Here is an 18,330-nt window from a genome sequence, read left to right as displayed (position 1 = left end):
AGGTAGATTCTTTACCTCTGTTCCAGCTGGGAAGTCCTCATATGCACACTACTGTGTATAAGATAAATAACTAATAAGGACCTACTGTGTACCACAGGGAAGTCTACCTGATATTCTGTAGTGGACTATATGGGAAAAGAATCTAAAAAAGAGTAGATATATGCATAGCAAAACTGATTCACTTTGCTGTATACCTGAAACTAATACAACATTATAAATCAACTATACCCCGACGAAAATGTTTTAAAAACATTGCTTTCTTTCCATAGTTCTAATAATTAGTATTTTGAAAATAGTAGTAGTGGGACTTACGTGGTGGTCCACTGGCTAAGACTCTGTGCTCCCAACGCAGGGGGCCCAAGTTCAGTCCCTGGTCAGGGAACTAGATCCCACAAGCCGCCACTGAAGGTTCCACTTGCCACACCTAAGACCTGGCACAGCATAATAAATAATAAAATGAATATTTTAAAAATTGTGGTAGTATTTGATAAGAATTTCTATGTAGTTACTAAATACCTTCTAGCATATTTTATTAATAACTGACTTATTTAATAATTTTTCAAAGACACAAGGGTGTTGGTTAGATTTTAATTTTTGTTTCTAATTTGACAGATGCTCAGAGATAGCTCTCTATATGCTACTGATTCTTTGAAACTATACTAAGATTTTATGTCTAGTGGTTTTCCCTACATAGGTATAGTTTTTTTGAATGTTCCAGATATTCTTGGAAGATTCATTAACTATTATTTTGACAGTCAGTGCTCAGTCATGTCTGACTCTTTGTGACCCCATGGACTTGTAGCCTGCCAGGCTCCTCTGTCCATGGGGATTCTCCAGGCAACAAAACTGGAGTGGGTTGCCATGCCCTCCTCCAGGGGATCTTCCCAACCCTCCAGGAATCAAACCCAGGTCTCCTGCATTGCAGGTGGATTCTTAACCGTCTGAGCCACCAGGGAAGTCCCGCTCTGTATATAACACAGTGTTAAAAAGACGTTCTTCTTGTCTTGGAGTGTCAGCACAGGCCTCTGTTGATGTCCCTTAGTCAAACCACAAGGAACATCCCAGTGAGTCAAACAAAGATGGATTCATTGATGCTTTTTGCTGCAGGGAAAATTACACACTAAGGGGAGATGTGGTGTCTCTGAGTGTTAGGAAGGGTTTGCTTATTATGGGATTTGTTCATGTGTTAGGGGATGACATTGGGCTTCCCAGCTGGCTCAGTGGTAGAGAATTTGCCTGCCAATGCAGGAGACACAGTTTTGACCCCTCGGTCAGAGAGATCCTGGAGAAGGAAATAGTAGCCCACGACAGTATTCTTGTCTGGGAAATGCCATGGGCAGAGGAGCCTGGTGGGCTACAGTCCATGGGATCACAAAGAGTCAGACATGATTAGCAACTGTGCATGCACAAGCACATAGGTGATATTGAGATAGGTTTAAAAAATTCAGTGTATTAATGAACATTATCAAAGTTACAGGCATAATCAGATATGCTATTTTACTAGCAGGTGGGAAGAATAGGGCAGAACTAAGGCTTTAATTGATAAACAAGCAGCAATGACTTCAGTTCAGGAATCTGGGCATTTGTTAATATCTTCAGCTAGTAATTATTTTAAAGGTTATTGCTGTGAGGTATGTGTGTGTGTGTGTGTGTTATTGTAAATGTGCTCTTCTCTTTAATTAAATCCTCAAATTGGATTTTGTTTACAACAAAGGTTTTTCTATAATTTTACACTGTTTTTATTCACTGAATTTCTAATGGTTTAGGTTAGGTTTCTAGTCAGTTTTCTTGGATTGTCTAGGTATACAGTCTTATTAATCTCAGAGGAAGATACCATCTCTTCCTCCTTTACAATTCTTCTATATCGTGTCCTGCAATAACCATAGTGATAAGATTCGGATGTAACATGATTATTATTTGGTGTCCATCCTATGCCAAGTCCTTGGTGTTAAATCTTTTCCAGGAATGAAGGTAAAGGGGTGATTGAGGAGAGAGAGAGGAGAAGGAGAGAGAAACATGGGACAAGTATTACAGAAAGACATAACCTGGGTCCTTACATCGCAGTATGTGCTGGCCTAGATTGTCTGATGGTGATGATTTACAATGAAGAGCTTGCAAATTTCTAATTACAGAACCCAGACTCAACCCTAACAACTTATGCTAGGGCAACCTGGCACTCAGTTCAGTTCAGTTCAGTTCAGTCACTCAATCGTGTCCAACTCTTTGCAACCCCATGAATCACAGCATGTCAGGCCTCCCTGTCCATCACCAACTCCCAGAGTTCACTCAGACTCATGTCCATCGAGTCAGTGATGCCATCCAGTCATCTCGTCCTCTGTCATCCCCTTCTCCTCCTGCCCCCAATCCCTCCCAGCATCAGAGTCTTTTCCAATGAGTCAACTCTTCCCATGAGGTGGCCAAAGTACTGGAGTTTCAGCTTTAGCATCATTCCTTCCAAAGAAATCCCAGGGCTGATCTCTTTTAGAATGGACTGGTTGGATCTCCTTGCAGTCCAAGGGACTCTCAAGAGTTTTCTCCAACACTACAGCTCAAAAGCATCAATCCTTCAGCACTCAGCCTTCTTCACAGTCCAACTCTCACATCCATACATGACCACTGGAAAAACCATAGCCTTGACTAGACGGACCTTAGTTGGCAAAGTAATGTCTCTGCTTTTGAATATGCTATCTAGGTTGGTCATAACTTTCCTTCCAAGGAGTAAGCGTCTTTGAATTTCATGGCTGAATTCACCATCTGCAGTGATTTTGGAGCCCCCAAAAATAAAGTCTGACACTGTTTCCACTGTTTCCCCATCTATTTCCCACGAAGTGATGGGACCAAATGCCATGATCTTCGTTTTCTGAATGTTGAGCTTTAAGCCAACTTTTTCACTCTCCTCTTTCACTTTCATCAAGAGGCTTTTGAGTTCCTCTTCACTTTCTGCCATAAGGGTGGTGTCATCTGCATATCTGAGGTTATTGATATTTCTCCCCGCAGTCTTGATTCCAGCTTATGCTTCTTCCAGCCCAGCATTTCTCATGATGTACTCTGCATATAAGTTAAATAAACAGGGTGACAATATACAGCCTTGACGTACTCCTTTTCCTATTTGGAACCAGTCTGTTGTTCCATGTCCAATTCTAACTGTTGCTTCCTGACCTGCATATAGGTTTCTCAAGAGGCAAGTCAGATGGTCTGGTATTCCCATCTCTTTCAGAATTTTCCACAGTTTATTGTGATCCACACAGTCAAAGGCTTTGGCATAGTTAGTAAAGCAGAAATAGATGTTTTTCTGGAACTCTCTTGCTTTTTCTATGATCCAGTGGATGTTGGCAATTTGATCTCTGGTTCCTTTGCCTTTTCTAAAACCAGCTTGAACATCTGGAAGTTCACGGTTCATGTATTGCTGAAGCCTGGCTTGGAGAATTTTGAGCATTACTTTACTAGAATGTGAGATGAGTGCAATTGTGCAGTACTTTGAGCATCCTTTGGCATTGCCTTTGTTTGGGATTGGAATGAAAACTGACTTTTTCCAGTCCTGTGGCCACTGCTGAGTTTTCCAAATTTGCTGGCACATTGAGTGCAGCACTTTCATAGCATCATCTTTCAGGATTTGAAATAGCTCCACTGGAATGCCATCGCCTCCACTAGCTTTGTTCGTAGTGATGCTTTCTAAGGCCCACTTGACTTCACATTCCAGGATGTCTGGCTCTAGGTGAGTGATCACACCATCATGATTATCTGGGTCGTGAAGATCTTTTTTGTACAGTTCTTCTTTGTATTATTGCCACCTCTTCTTAATATCTTCTACTTCTGTTAGGTCCATACCATTTCTGTCCTTTATCGAGCCCATCTTTGCATGAAATGTTCCCTTGGTATCTCTAATTTTCTTGAAGAGATCTCTAGTCTTTCCCATTCTGTTGTTTTCCTCTATTTCTTTGCATTGATCGCTGAGGAAGGCTTTCTTATCTCTTCTTGCTATTCTTTGGAACTCTGCATTCAGATGTTATATCTTTCCTTTTCTCCTTTGCTTTTCGCTTCTCTTCTTTTCACAGCTATTTGTAAGGCCTCCCCAGACAGCCATTTTGCTTTTTTGCATTTCTTTTCCATGGGGATGGTCTTGATCCCTGTCTCCTATACAATGTCACGAACCTCATTCCATAGTTCATCAGGCACTCTATCAGATCTAGGCCCTTAAATCTATTTCTCACTTCCACTGTATAATCATAAGGGATTTGATTTAGGTCATACCTGAATGGTCTAGTGGTTTTCCCTACTTTCTTCAATTTCAGTCTGAATTTGGTAATAAGGAGTTCATTGTCTGAGCCACAGTCAGCTCCCAGTCTTGTGTTTGTTGACTGTATAGAGCTTCTCCATCTTTGGCTGCAAATAACATAATCAATCTGATTTCGATGTTGACCATCTGGTGATGTCCATGTGTAGAGTCTTCTCTTGTGTTGTTGGAAGAGGGTATTTGCTATGACCAGTGCGTTTTCTTGGCAAGACTCTATTAGTCTTTGCCCTGCTTCATTCCATATTCCAAGGCCAAATTTGCCTGTTACTCCAGGTGTTTCTTGACTTCCTACTTTTGCATTCCAGTCCCCTATAATGAAAAGGACATCTTTTTTGGGTGTTAGTTCTAAAAGACTTATAGGTCTTCATAGAACCATTCAACTTCAGCTTCTTCAGCGTTACTGGTTGGGGCATAGACTTGGATTATTGTGATATTGAATGGTTTGCCTTTAAAACGAACAGAGATCATTCCGTCATTTTTGAGATTGCATCCAAGTACTGCATTTCGGACTCTTTTGTTGACCATGATGGCTACTCCATTTCTTCTAAGGGATTTCTGCCAGCAGTAGTAGATATAATGGTCATCTGAGTTAAATTCACCCATTCCAGTCCATTTTAGCTCACTGATTCCTAGAATGTTGACGTTCACTCTTACCATCTCCTGTTTGACCACTTCCAATTTGCCTTGATTCATGGACCTGACATTCCAGGTTCCTATGCAATATTGCTCTTTATAGCATCGGACCTTGCTTCTATCACCAGTCACATCCACAACTGGGTATTATTTTTGTTTTGGCTCCATCCCTTCATTCTTTCTGCAGTTATTTCTCCACTGATCTCCAGTAGCATATTGGGCACCTACTGACCTGGGGAGTTCCTCTTTCAGTATCCTATCATTTTGCCTTTTCATACTGTTTATGGGGTTCTCAAGGCAAGAATACTGAAGTGGTTTGCCATTCCCTTCTCCAGTGGACCACATTCTGTCAGATCTCTCCACCATGACCCGCCCATCTTGGGTGGCCCCACGGGCATGGCTTAGTTTCATTGAGTTAGACAAGGCTGTGGTCCTAGTGTGATTAGTTTGACTAGTTTTCTGAGCAACCCCACATCCAAGGAGTGGTGGTTGCGCGGGCACAGGAGGGCCTAGAGGAGCTATTCCACGTTCAAGGTCAGGAGGGGCGGCGGTGAGGAGATAGCCCTCATCCAAGGTAAGGAGCAGTGGCTGCACTTTCCTGGAGCAGCCGTGAAGAGATACCCCACGCCCAAGGTAAGAGAAACCCAAGTAAGACGGTAGGTGTTGCAAGAGGGTATCAGAGGGAGACACACTGAAACCATAACCTGGCACTAGACAGTGCAAACAGCAGCCAAGTATTAATTATCCAGAACTCCTGCCCACTAGTCAACAGCTGGCTTGCCTTGCTCACTTAAGTCATTTTGCAGTTCTGCAGTTCCACAATTTATATAACTGAATTTGAAACTATATTTACTTCATGGAGTATCTATTGTAAATAACAATGTTGTTCACCATGAAATAATCTCCACAAATTAAATTAATGAAAACCAGTAATTGAAAAAGGAAGGAGGGAGGAAGAAAGGGAAGCAAATGGAATTAGTGAGGAACTATAGGCATATACTGTAAAATCGAAAATATTAATGTTTTATAATTTTGTAATGTAAAATCATAGTTATATAATATTTATACTAGGTGTTTATACATTTCTATCAGTATTGTAGATACATTTTACTAAAGTATAACTCACCATAGTAAAATTCACTAATCTTAAATTTTACATAAAATATTATATATGTATACATTCATGAAATCGCCACCAAAGTCAAGGTATTTCCAGTCTCCAAAATAGACTTTTCTTACCATCTTCTCAGCCAAGACCCCTGTCCCTCCAAAGTACCCACTATTCAGATCCTTAGGAGCTGTTTGCTTTTCTGACTTATATTATGGAATCATACAGAATGTATTTTTCATGTCTGGCTTATTTTGTTCAACATTAAGTCAGTGACAGCTCTTCATATTGCTGCGTGTTGTTCTTTTTCATTTCTGGGTACTATTCCAATAGAGTGACAGCATCATAATTTATCCACCCTAACTCAAAGACAAAGTGGTGAAGAAATACACTAGTTGATCAGGAAAAGAAGTTAAGTTACAATTGTCAATACATGATTTTTTTACTTTGTGTCTCTTGCCTTCATATGTCAATGGCAGGCTGTCAGTAGAAGTATTTTAGAGATGTTATCATTGGAACATGGTAATTAATTCAATTACCAGGAAATCAGCTTCTACATGAGCAATAAATATATATTCTTCTTCTAACTTTTTATTTTGTATTGCGGGAGACCTGGGTTGGGAAGGTCCACTGGAGAAGGAAATGGCAACCCACTCCAGTATTCTTGCCTGCAGAATCCCGCGGACAGAGGAGTGTGATGAGCTACAGCCCAAGGGATCACAAAGACCTGGACATGACTGAGCAACTAACATATATAGCCAATTAACAATGTGATAGTTTCAGGTGAAGAGCGAAGGGATTCAGCCATACATACACGTGTATTCATTCTCGCCGAATTCCCCTTCCATCCAGGCTGTCACGTAACGTTCAGTGGAGTTCCACGTGCTAGACAGTAGGTCCTTGTTGGTTACCATTTTAAGTATAGCAGTGTATACATGACCATCCCAAACACCCTAACTAACCCTTCCCTCCCATCCTTCTCCCCAGCAACCATAAATTCACTCTCTGAGTCTGTTTCTGTTTCGTACGCAAATTCATTTGTGTCATTTCATTTTAGATTCCACATATAAAAGATGTCATACAACAGTTCTCCTTCTGACTTCACTCAGTGTGACAATCTCTAGGTCCATCCATGCTGTTGCAAATGGCATTGTTTCATTTTTAAAGGCTGAGTAATTTTCCATTGTATGTTCTTATAAAAAATGTAATCATTGGAGGGAAAATTTTTGGATACTATTGTGTTTTCACCTTCCAGATCCATTCTCTTCCTTTCTCCTTTCTTCTTGAATTAAGCCCTTCTTGAATTAAGAGATCTTTCTCCACCAAGATCTCTCCTCCAGGAAGCTGACCTGTATCAACAGTTCAATTCCAACAGACTCCTCTATGTTCAGACTTCCACATGGATTCAGCAAATAGGAAGTCCAGGGTGGAAGCGTGGTGGGGAATGAGATCAGGGTGTTCATTTCTTGGCTTCCTTGTAGTGAGGGGGTCTGGGGCTCATGGTGCCCCTGGCAGAAGTCACAGCTTTCCTTGAGTTAACTCATTCTATAGGACTCCTTCCTTCCAGTTTTCAGTAACCTCTCCCAGCCTTCTCCTGCTTTGGACCTGAAGTAGTAATAGATGCTGATGATAACCAGGACTTTTTGCACCACCCCTTAGGCTTCCCCAACACCCCACCCCACATACCCCTTAGGCTTCCCCCAAACCCTACACGCATGTCATAATCAGTTTTGGTAAATAAGCCCTTCTTGAATTGTTTGCCCACACTTTGCAGTTGGGACCTGACTGGTGCAAATATTTCAAATGTGTTTTGTTAAGGTCCATTTCAAAAGAAGGAAAAGTTATATTCATTCTGTTTCACACACATTCACACAGCTACAAATATACACCACAACCACACGTTTGTGCACACACACACACACTTCACATGCACCATCTCTCTTTAGGACTTTTGCAAGCACTTGATTCATATTTCACTTAAAAAATACTGTCACCAGGGAATTCCCTGGCAGTCCAGTGGTTAGGACTCTGCACTTCTGTTGTCGCTAGCCTGGATTCGACCCCTGGCCGGGGACCTAAGATTTGCAAGCTACGTGGCTTGGCCTAAAAAAAGAGAAAAATGCTGTCACCAAGGGAGGTGAATTACCCAACCACCACACAGCATGCCTAAGAGTGTTTATTAGGAGAACTTGGAAGCAGAAGCAGTGACAGGCTTGTAGATTGCCTAGTGCCCATCACATCATGGAAAGTGTGCAGACATTAAAGATGACTGTTCAATTATGACGTTCTGAGAAAAGAACTCCCTGCCCCTCCTTTAGCTGCGAGGCCTTTTAGCTACATGACAGGGAAGCCCAGCCCCTCCTCTGGTGTAACCATGGCCTGGGGTCCACGTCTGTCGGTCCAGCTGTGTGATAAAGCAGCCCAAGACTTCCAGGCCTGCTCTCCCTTCTTGCATTTCATGCCCAGGAAAGCCCTGGACAGTCCCTGCATGATCAAGCACCAGGTTTCTATACTTCCAGCTGCAGGAACAGGATATGATGGACAGCCCAGATCCACTCAGTACAGCTCCATGGAGCAAATTTTCATTGCGACAGAATCTGAAAGGCTCTGAGAAGCCAGCCTGCAGAGAACCAGACTTGGGCAAGACATTCCTTAGTTCTCAAATTCATTTTTCTTTTACATCATTTCAAAACCCAACATGAAGACTCAAGTATATTTTATATAAAATTATAGCACTCTCAGGATAACCCCAATATGATACCAACTGTGTTTAAAATATAGTATCAATGTCAAATATTTGTCTTCAAACACCTCACTGGTTGCCTTTACAAGTAAATGTATGAAAGAACTTGGTAATGTGTGTATGTATACATGTGTGTATATATATACAGAAGTATATATGCAAAATATTTTATAGCTGTATATGTTAACTCTATACAAAATTTAAAGAGAAATAACATTGTAAATTAATGGTTTAGTTAACAGCACCATCAGTTTTATTAGTTATATCCCAAATCTCAATTCTTGCTTTAGCAGATATTCTACATTTCCATTAGAAGGCACTTCTTCCTGAGCCACTGTCCGTTTAATGCACGGAAAAGTAACTTAGTCTTGTGATGCTTCCTATTTAGCATCAAGCTAAATCTTGAAGCTTTTCCTCAAGAGCATTTATTTATTCTCTGCCTGGAGAAAGAATGAGTGAAGGTTGCTCAGTCGTGTCTGACTCTTTGTGAACCCATAGACTATACAGTCCATGGAATTCTCAGGCCAGAATACTGGAGTGGGTAGCCTTTCCCTTCTCCAGGGGATCTTCCCAACCCAGGGATGGAACCCACGTCTCCTGCATTGCAGGCAGATTCTTTACCAGCTGAGCCACAAGGGAAGCCCCAAAATACTGGAGTGGGTAGCCTATCCCTTCTCCAGTGGATCTTCCCAGCCCAGGAATTGAATTGGGTTTCCTGCATTGCAGACAGATTCTTTACCAACTAAGCTATGAGGGAAGCCCCTTATGGCAGAAAGTGAAGAACTAAAGAGCCTCTTGATGAAGGTGAAAGAGGAGATGGAAAAAGTTGGCTTAAAATTCAACATTCAAAAAACAAAGATCATGGCATCAGGTCCCATCACTTCATGCAAATAGATGGGGAAACAATGGAAAGTCACAGACTATTTTTTGGGCTCCAAAATCACTGCAGATGGTGACTGCAGCCATGAAATTAAGACGCTTGCTCCTTAGAAGAAAAGCTATGACCAACCTAGACAGCATATTAAAAAGCAGAGACATTACTTTGCCAACAAATGTCCATCTAGTCAAAGCTATGGTTTTTCCAGTAGTCATGTATGGATGTGAGAGTTGGACTATAAAGAAAGCTGAGCACTAAAGAATTGATGCTTTTAACTGTGGTGTTAGAGAAGACTCTTGAGTCCATTGGACTGCAAGGAGATCAGACCAGTCAATCCTAAAGGAAATGAGTCCTGAATACTCATTGGAAGGACAGATGCTGAAGCTGAAACTCCAATCCTTTGGCCACCTGATGCGAAGAACTGACTCATTAGAAGAGACTCTGATGCTGGGAAAGACTGAAGGCAGGAGGCGAAGGGGACGACAGAGGATGGGATGGTTGGATGGCGTTACCGGCTCGATGGACATTTGTTTGAGCAAGCTCTGGGAGTTGGTGATGGACAGGGAGGTCTGGTGTGCTGCAGTCTATGGGTCAAAGAGTCAGACACAACTGAGTGACTGAACTACTACTACTTGGAGAAAGAAAAAAAGACTAGTGCTAGGCTATATGGGATTCAGAATGAAAAGAAAATGTTTTCTCTCTCAGCAAATTATGACATCATGAGTTAAATCATTGCAAAGTAGGGATGAAGAATGGAAAATAAAAACTGCAATGTCTGTTGAGCTTGACATGTAATTTTTTATTTTGTGATAAAAATGCTTCCATATAAATTTTGTCGTAACTACTTTTAGAATGAAACTTTGAAAATTAAAAACAAATTGTGCATTTTCCTTACCATGAATAGTTAGGAATATGCAGTCATTTTATTGGTTATTGGGTTTCTCATACAAACAGATATCATATCACTTTTAAGAGAAATGTACACAAGTAAGAAGCCACAGTACCAAACAGTTATGAGTGGGAGCCTCTGGGCATATACACTTGTCCTCTCAGTCACCGTACATTCAGTATATTAGTTAAGGCCAAAATCCCCAAACCACTTGCCAATGGAATATTACACCTTTGGTTCTCTTTTATGCAAGAATTATGAACTAGCAAACTTAATAATGATGAGAGAATGGACTTGTGCATTATAGCTGATTGCTTACATAAAATCTTTAACTCTCACTCTCTCTTTCCCTCAAACCTTTCTCTCCCTTACCAACATGTAAATCAGAAAATGATGCTTAATACAAAAGAAACAAACAAATAAAAAATATATCCCCAAAGGCAGACAGAACATGACTCAAAGGAAGAATTTATAAAGATAAAACAAGAATGTGAGGGGCAAAGAGGGTGACATAGACCTGTCATAAAAGATGTTTCCCATACAAACCTAAGTCTCCACTTCAGAACCCAGTTGAGAAAGTCATTCCTCATCTTATTTTCTCTTTTACTCAATACAACTCACAGGTTCTTCACAATCTAAGTGACTGATAAATGCTTGAAAGGCAGTGTCTTCTTCCTTATCACTGAAGCCTGTTGTTTGTAATGGCAGCTTTCATATTTACTTCTGCAAAACCCAAAGGATCCCAAAGAGGAGCAAGCAAGTTAGGCCCACAATGTGCTTACAGACGGAGGAGGCTATAAGGGATCAAGCTGCTAGATCAGAGCTGACACTGTGAAGAAGAGGGGCCGGAATGGGATGACAGAGAAGTGTAAGTGTGGTGAGGTCCACAGTGGTCCATGGAGAGGCGTCCTCCCCATCTGTGAATCAGCGAACAGGTCCAAGGATAAGGAATCACCATTCAGAATGACAAAAGGCTTCACACTATGAAAGGGGTTGGCAGAGTTGCCACATGAGAGAATACAATACAGAATGAAAAAATAATCTGCTTGTATCAGGGGAAATGAATTATATTTTAGTTCAGTGAACTTGGACAGGACTAGAAAAACTCTTTGTAGACTTCCATGCTAACAGACACATATGGTTTCCGTATGAAGCCACAGACAGATAAATCTGGTAAATGGGAAGAACTCAGGCAAGGCAGTAAGGAAAACTATCATTGAAGCCAACACGGAGTGGGCAGACCACCTATTCATATCTACAAGATGCTCCCAGAAGAACTGATTTTCCATTGTCATGATATCATAGCACCAGGCAGAAGGGACAGTGTGGAGACAGAACCAGTTGTTAGCTAACTCAGGGAGAAGAGGAAGAAAACTACTTTTCTCCTCTTTCTAGTGTTGGATAGAATGCATGTCCTTGATAGAGGGTCAAAAGAGTTACCAAGACCACAAATACAGGAAGCAGACGTGGGTGAGATGCAATCACACTCTGAACATGAAGATGACAAGACAGTAAGTCTATTCTTGTCCATTATCATCTAGAAGGTGACTCTATGAGAGGAAAATATCCCTGATAAGTGTCTATGTTAGTTGCCTAATGGGGAATCTCATGACCACCTGAAATAAAAGGAACTGGGAGCAAAAAATAGCAAAGGCTACCTCATAATTCCTCCCTTTCCAACCTTCTTATAAGACTGGCTTTGGCCACAGAAACTAGGCCAGCATTCTAGTTCCCACCCTTGAACACAGAAAACCCAGGTGTTCAGTGAGGACCTACTGGGTGCACAAGTAATCAGACCACGAAGTGTGGCAGGAAGATAGGTGAACGGGGCCTGGGATCAGAAGGAATGTCAGGAAGTAGAGACTGTGACCACCTGACCAGGGGAAGATGACTGTCATGGGGGTTGGGGAGGAGGCCCTTGAGCAGACTAAAGTTCAGTTCTAAATGGCAAGGGAATGTCGTTTGAAGGCTCAATAACTACAACAATCTCCATCTGCTGGATGTGTGAGTGAAGCAGGCCAAGGGTTCTAACACCTCTAACAACGTGTTTGATGCTGGCGGTCAACAGAATGCTTGGCAGGGACTGGTTAGTGGGTAATCACTTCTTGCCTGAGTTAGCGTATCTCTTGGCTCTCTTGGTCATTCCAACATTCCAAACCTTGGTCTGTTTGGGTTTTGCTTTTTTAAAGGGGTCATATTAGCTACACCGCCAAGGATAAAACCTTCACACTTACTAGGCGGACACATGGAAAAAAAGAAGATGCTTACTCTTCTTCCTGGTAAGGTTTGTAGGAACCCAGCATGTAGGCAAGAGAATTTAGGCGCAGCTTCTTGAAAGGGGTCCTGGTCCCCTAAATGGGTTCAAAGAAAAATATTTTGCTCCCCTTCTTCTTTTAGGAATGATATGTAGGAGAAAGGACTATGTCCATTTTCTAAAGAAACATACTTGAAAAGTGTCTGCTGAGACCATAAAGGTAAACCCTGTGAGGTTCCTGGGGACACTGGGAAAACAGGAGGGAAAAGGGAGGCTGCAGGTGCCTCCAGCACAGGCATGATTCAAAGCACAAAGGTTCTGCCCTGGAACAGGCAGGTGGGGTTCCAGCCACAGAGAGGTGCACAATTAAAGCACCAAATGAAGTCAAAAGAATTTTCCAAGGATGAGAACAGGAGACAGGTCACATCTGGCAGAATTCCAGGGCACAACTCCCAGCAGGAATCGACCGCAGAATCTTCTCATGGATATGGCAGAAGCCCCCAAGGCTGAAAAATGCACTCCAGGCTGCAAGAATGTCTACAACAGGCATCCATCTTATTCTCTGTATTGAAGAGAGGAAATGTGGTCCCAAGTCTTGTATTTATCTTGTAGTTCAGTGAACTTGGGGACTTGACGGGCAAGAGATTACAAGGAGCCTTGTCCCATCCATGTTCCCCAAACCCTGCAGATGCTCAGTGAAGCTAATTAACTTGCTTCTTCAGGTTATCTACAAGATAAGAGCCTCTCCTCTCTCCTGCCTCCAGAAGCTGGTTCCAGAGATTTCTTCATTTCTTTCCCGGATGACCTTCATTTGTTCCTCAGCAGCATTTACAAGAGGAGTCTGTGTCTAGGCTGGAGGCAGACTCTTTCATGCATAGACCTGCATGTTGCTGCGTGGTGGCTCAGACATGTGTGTCCCAGGTCCCCGCTGACCTCCTCCAGCACCCCCAGGAGTGGGGCTGGTGGTCACATCTGACCAGTCAGAAGCAGAGTGGGGTGATGAACTTGACCACTGGTCAGGAGACTCTGGGGACGGTGTCAGGTAGGGATGCTCACCCTGGAGGTGACCACTGTGACTGGGCGTTCTCTCAGCAGCGTTGGAGGAAGCATAGCTATGCTGTGATGGGGGTGTGGGATACTTGCCCACGGAGGCTGGGAAGGCGTGATAGGCTGGGAGAATGGTCTGAGCAACCTGCCCATCCTGCTGGGGCATCATGGCAGTGGGAAAAGCCATACTGGGCAAGCGAGCCATTTCTGGAATCTGATACATGGTGGGCAGGGTGCCTGCAACAGCTGGAGGGCAGTTGGACGGAGGCTGGGCAGCCCCAGTTGGTTGGGCAATGCTGCCTTTGGGGATTAGCTGGAAAGTCACAATGGGGGGCAAGGGCTCTCGTGGGGTGGTTAAATGCTTCCCTTCGGGCGGCCTGCTCTGGGGAGCTATGCCAGGGTGGGTGCCCTCAGCTGGAGCCAGGACCATACCGAACATCTCGTTGTACTGGCTCTCATTCATCTCCACGCGGTTCATCCAGTCGGCGGGGACAGTGACTGAATGCAGCCTACCCAAGCTCCCTGCGGTGCTGCTGCCCGGGGGCACAATGTGGCGGTGAGACAGCAGCTGGCTCACCGAGGGAAGCACAGTGTTGGCCCCATGAGCCAAGGGCTGCATCTCATGAAGGTTAGAGAAAGACAGTGCATGCTGTGCATGGACTGGGGCAGTGGGGGCGGCAGTGGCCAGCATGGGGTTGGGGGAGGCCTGTAAGATTCCGGGGGATGTGATCATTGGAGAGGAGGTGGTGTCAGAAACATATGTGTGCGGAGATTCTAGGGAATCGACGGGGGACAGAGTCACTGAGCTCTCGGACAGCTGGCCCTTGTCACTCAGAGACTTCTTCCTCCTGTTCCCCTTGGCATCCTTGGCCTCCTTGGCAAGGTTAGGGAGGCTAGTGGGCACGGTACTCTTGGTGTTAGGCCGTCTAGACTTCTTGCCCATTGGGGTATGCTTCAAACTGAGAAAAGGTCTGTTGGGCCCACAGATGACGGGTGAGAGCGCAGAAGTCAGCACTGTGCCGGGAGGGCTGGGGGTCACGTTGTACTCGTCCAGCAGGCGCACGATGTCATGGTGCATGCGGTCCCGGGCCACGTCCCGGGGAAGGCGATCCATGTGGTCTGTGATGTCCCGATTGGCAAAATGGTCTAACAGGATCTTGGCTGCTTCATAGCTCCCCTCCCGGGCAGCAAGAAACAGGGGTGTCTCCTCCTACAGAAAAAAAAAAAGAAAGAAAAAGCCCATGCAGAGTGCGTTTTAATAACACTCCTGAGAATACAGCCATGTTTCTCAATCTTTTTGTTATCACTCCTTTAGACATTTTTTCCTAACTGCCTTCCCACATGAAATTTTAATACCACAGATAAAAAGTGTGCACCCACCTATGTACTGAATGGCTATCTGTAATTTATACATAAAGAAAAATTATTTTACTTCTCCCCAAGAGCCAGCTTTGCCCTACTGAGGGCTACGTCTTCTTAGTGGGGAAAGTGTGAAATAAAGCATGTGCCTGAGCCATAAATTCACCTGCAAGAGCACTGAGCTTATCAAAATAGGGCTCTAAAAGGAGTATCAGAAATAAAGGTATGAAGGGAAGAACCTCAAGCATGTAGAGAACTGAGAAAAATAAAGGAAAGTGAAAGACAAAACATCTGAGACAAAGAACAAAATAATGGAAAAGAGGAAATGAACAAGAGAAGGTAAGGTGAGCAAGAGAGGGAGGCATGACACAGAAGTCAGAGGAAGCAGGAAAACATCATGGAGCCCAAGAACGGGGCAGGGGTGGAGGACGTGGGGCATCAGGAAAACAAATAAGAACAAACAAGTGAAAAGAAAGGAAGTGTGTGTGTGAATAGAACAAAGACCAGGAGAAAGGGAAACGTCAAAGAAGAGAAAGGCAGAAAAGGTTACCAAAGTTATCAAAGAAGAGCCTGGTGCAGACTGAGCAGGCTAAGGGTCAACCCTGACATCTCACTGGATAAGCCCAGTGCAAGCACTCAGGCACTCTGGACCCATTTCTGGCCTAATCTGCTTCCATCTTTGTCTATCCTTATCACTGAGCAGCTACAGGAGAAAAGGAATGGCCTCACACATAACCCGAGGCACTGCTGTACCTGCCCCCCAGCTCAGAGCCCAGACTGTACCTTGTTGTCCTGCATGTCTCGGTTGGCCCCATTTTTCAACAGCAAAAGGGTTGCCTCCACATTATTCACAGCAGCTGCCCAGTGAAGGGCAGATTTTCCTGCAGGAAAAAACATTTTTATAAGCAGACAGAGTAAGAGGTCATGTCCTACCTCTCCCATCGGGAAGTGTTATGACTTGTACAAGGAAACCTTGAACTTCTCAGACAACAGCTGGAAGCCAGTTTTCTCTGGGTGCCCACAGGAAAAACCAAAGATTATCTTCATTTTCCCCTATTCTAGAAACACTTTGGTACAGGCTGCCTAGCTTTCAGAAGGCCTCTAAGTAAAAGGATCATCTGTCTATGGTACCACATCCTTCGTGTGGCAAAATCTAGCCTGTCACATGCTGAAGACAATAACCTGCTTATTTATTACATGCCAGGATATATAGTTAGAATATCTCACCACCCTACCCCTTCCATGAAGTCAGCTCTCATATCCTCATAACAAGAGTGGTATACCCGGGAACCTATGCAGGAAAACTCTCATAGACCTGCTCTTAGATCCAAGAACTCTCACTAAAAATCCATTCCCAACTTCATCTATGGACTTCGCACTGTCTCAGATCTCTGAACTCAATATTGCAAAAGGAAGAAGGAATGAATGAACGAATCTTCAGTGGATTCGGATCTGAGACAGCTTTTAAGGATCTTGCAATAATTCTTTCCTTAGAGGCCTGCTTTGCAGGTAGGAGTCTGAATCCCTGCTTCTCATCCCTACCATGGTCATCCACTGCATTCACATCTGCTTGGCAGTTGATCAGTTCTGCCACCATTCCCTCCACTGCCAGGCGGGCAGCCAGGATCAGGGGTGTAGTGCCATCATTCATCCTTGCGTCTAGATCAGTTACTCGGTTGCGGATCAGTATCTAGAATATGAGAAAGTACAGAAAAGAGAGTCAGCTTCATACAAAAAAATAATGAAGCTAAGGTAAGACAGACATAAGAGCATCAGAGTTGAGGCTATACTGTAAGTTCCTGGAGGGCAGGGAATGTTTTGCTATCTTCGTGTCCAGGTTCTCCTAGGGTCAGTCAACTAATATCTGTTGAATGAATGAATAAAGGAATAGGATGAATGAATATACAAACAAACAGGTACCCAAGCTCTACAATGGCTTTGTAAATTAATGTACTTCTGCTTTCTAAAGAAAAAAGAGGGAATGTGGAAAAATACCACAACCTCAATTGTGGTATACAAGTTAAGATGATATAGAATACTTTCAATTTCCTCTTAAGGCTAAAATAATAGGGCATCAGGTGTGCACTGTGAACTCATGTCAGGAAAACCACCAATGAGCAGCTGGAAGTCCATATAGTCAGATAAATCTAGAGGGAGAGGCTGACAGATACTAGTCGGAGGCAGGTGTCATGCACCTGATCTTTTCATTTGGGAGGTGTTTTGCCTCCTCAAAAACAAAACAAACACACAAAAAACAAAGCACTGATGAACAATCAGAAGACTGGTGTTATCTGCTTTACTATGAGCTGGCTGACTTTATCATCTGCCTTATCCTCTCAAAGAATCACTGAACAAATATAATGGGTTATTACATGTCTTAATGAAGGGAAAATATTCTAGATTCATTAGGTATCAACTCTTTACATGATCTTTACCTGGAAGACACCTTGGGCATCAGCAGCCACTGCAGCATGGAGAGGGCAGCGGCCCATGTTGTCCTGGGCATTGGCATCTGCACCTGCATCCAGGAGACGCTTGGCAGCATCTGCCCTTGAGTACCGGGCTGCGAGATGCAGGGCCATCTCACCCGTCCGGTCTGTCTGTGCTTGGAGGCTGGCACCCTGGTAGACTAGGTCCGTGATGATGTTGGCAGAAGAGTCCTCTGCATCTTCATCTTCATCACTCATGTCTGAGCTGCCTCCTCGGAGAGAAGCCAGCATCAGTGGGGTGCACCCATCTGGAGGAAAGGGAAATTCCAAATAGTATTTAAGGAGGGGAAGGACATTCATGTTCACTTAACCCTATTGCTGGAAGAGCTCAATTTGAAGAAAATTATTCTTTTCGGAAAAAACCCTGTGCTTCTTGTGATAAGTGGCAATTGATTTTTCCTTGATAGTATCCTTTCTGTAAAGAGGAGCTAGTCTCCAAGTTAAACAAGCTTTTCTGTTCAAGTTTCTAAGTGCTATGCTTTTTTTAAATTGGACAACATTTTAAAATATCCAGTATTAATAAACTATATACACTAAGGTACGAATTAAACAAATTCTCTATTCCTCTGCTTTGGGATAGTATTTTTTTACCCCACTAAAATCTATCCCAAATAATCAGCCTTTTTGTTGCTGAACA

General features: G+C 43.3%; 1 protein-coding gene across 1 annotated transcript in view; it reads right to left on the bottom strand.

Moving 5' to 3' along the window:
- Positions 1-10,433: 10,433 nt before the first annotated feature.
- Positions 10,434-18,330, bottom strand: part of NOTCH2 (notch 2) — a 175,373-nt gene continuing 167,476 nt past the window's right edge. The window contains exons 31-34 of the mRNA XM_027535567.1: positions 17,640-17,941; positions 16,747-16,894; positions 15,988-16,085; positions 10,434-15,055 (exon numbers count right to left, since the gene is read on the bottom strand). Coding sequence (XP_027391368.1) covers positions 13,667-15,055; positions 15,988-16,085; positions 16,747-16,894; positions 17,640-17,941 — 1,937 coding nt within the window. The 3' untranslated portion in view covers positions 10,434-13,666. The remainder of the gene's footprint in view (positions 15,056-15,987; positions 16,086-16,746; positions 16,895-17,639; positions 17,942-18,330) is intronic.

This window comes from Bos indicus x Bos taurus, chromosome 3 (assembly GCF_003369695.1).
Source record: "Bos indicus x Bos taurus breed Angus x Brahman F1 hybrid chromosome 3, Bos_hybrid_MaternalHap_v2.0, whole genome shotgun sequence".
In the NCBI taxonomy this organism is placed as follows: domain Eukaryota; kingdom Metazoa; phylum Chordata; class Mammalia; order Artiodactyla; family Bovidae; genus Bos; species Bos indicus x Bos taurus.
Note: the sequence above shows the minus strand (reverse complement) of the source record. Positions and strands in the feature narration are given on the sequence as shown.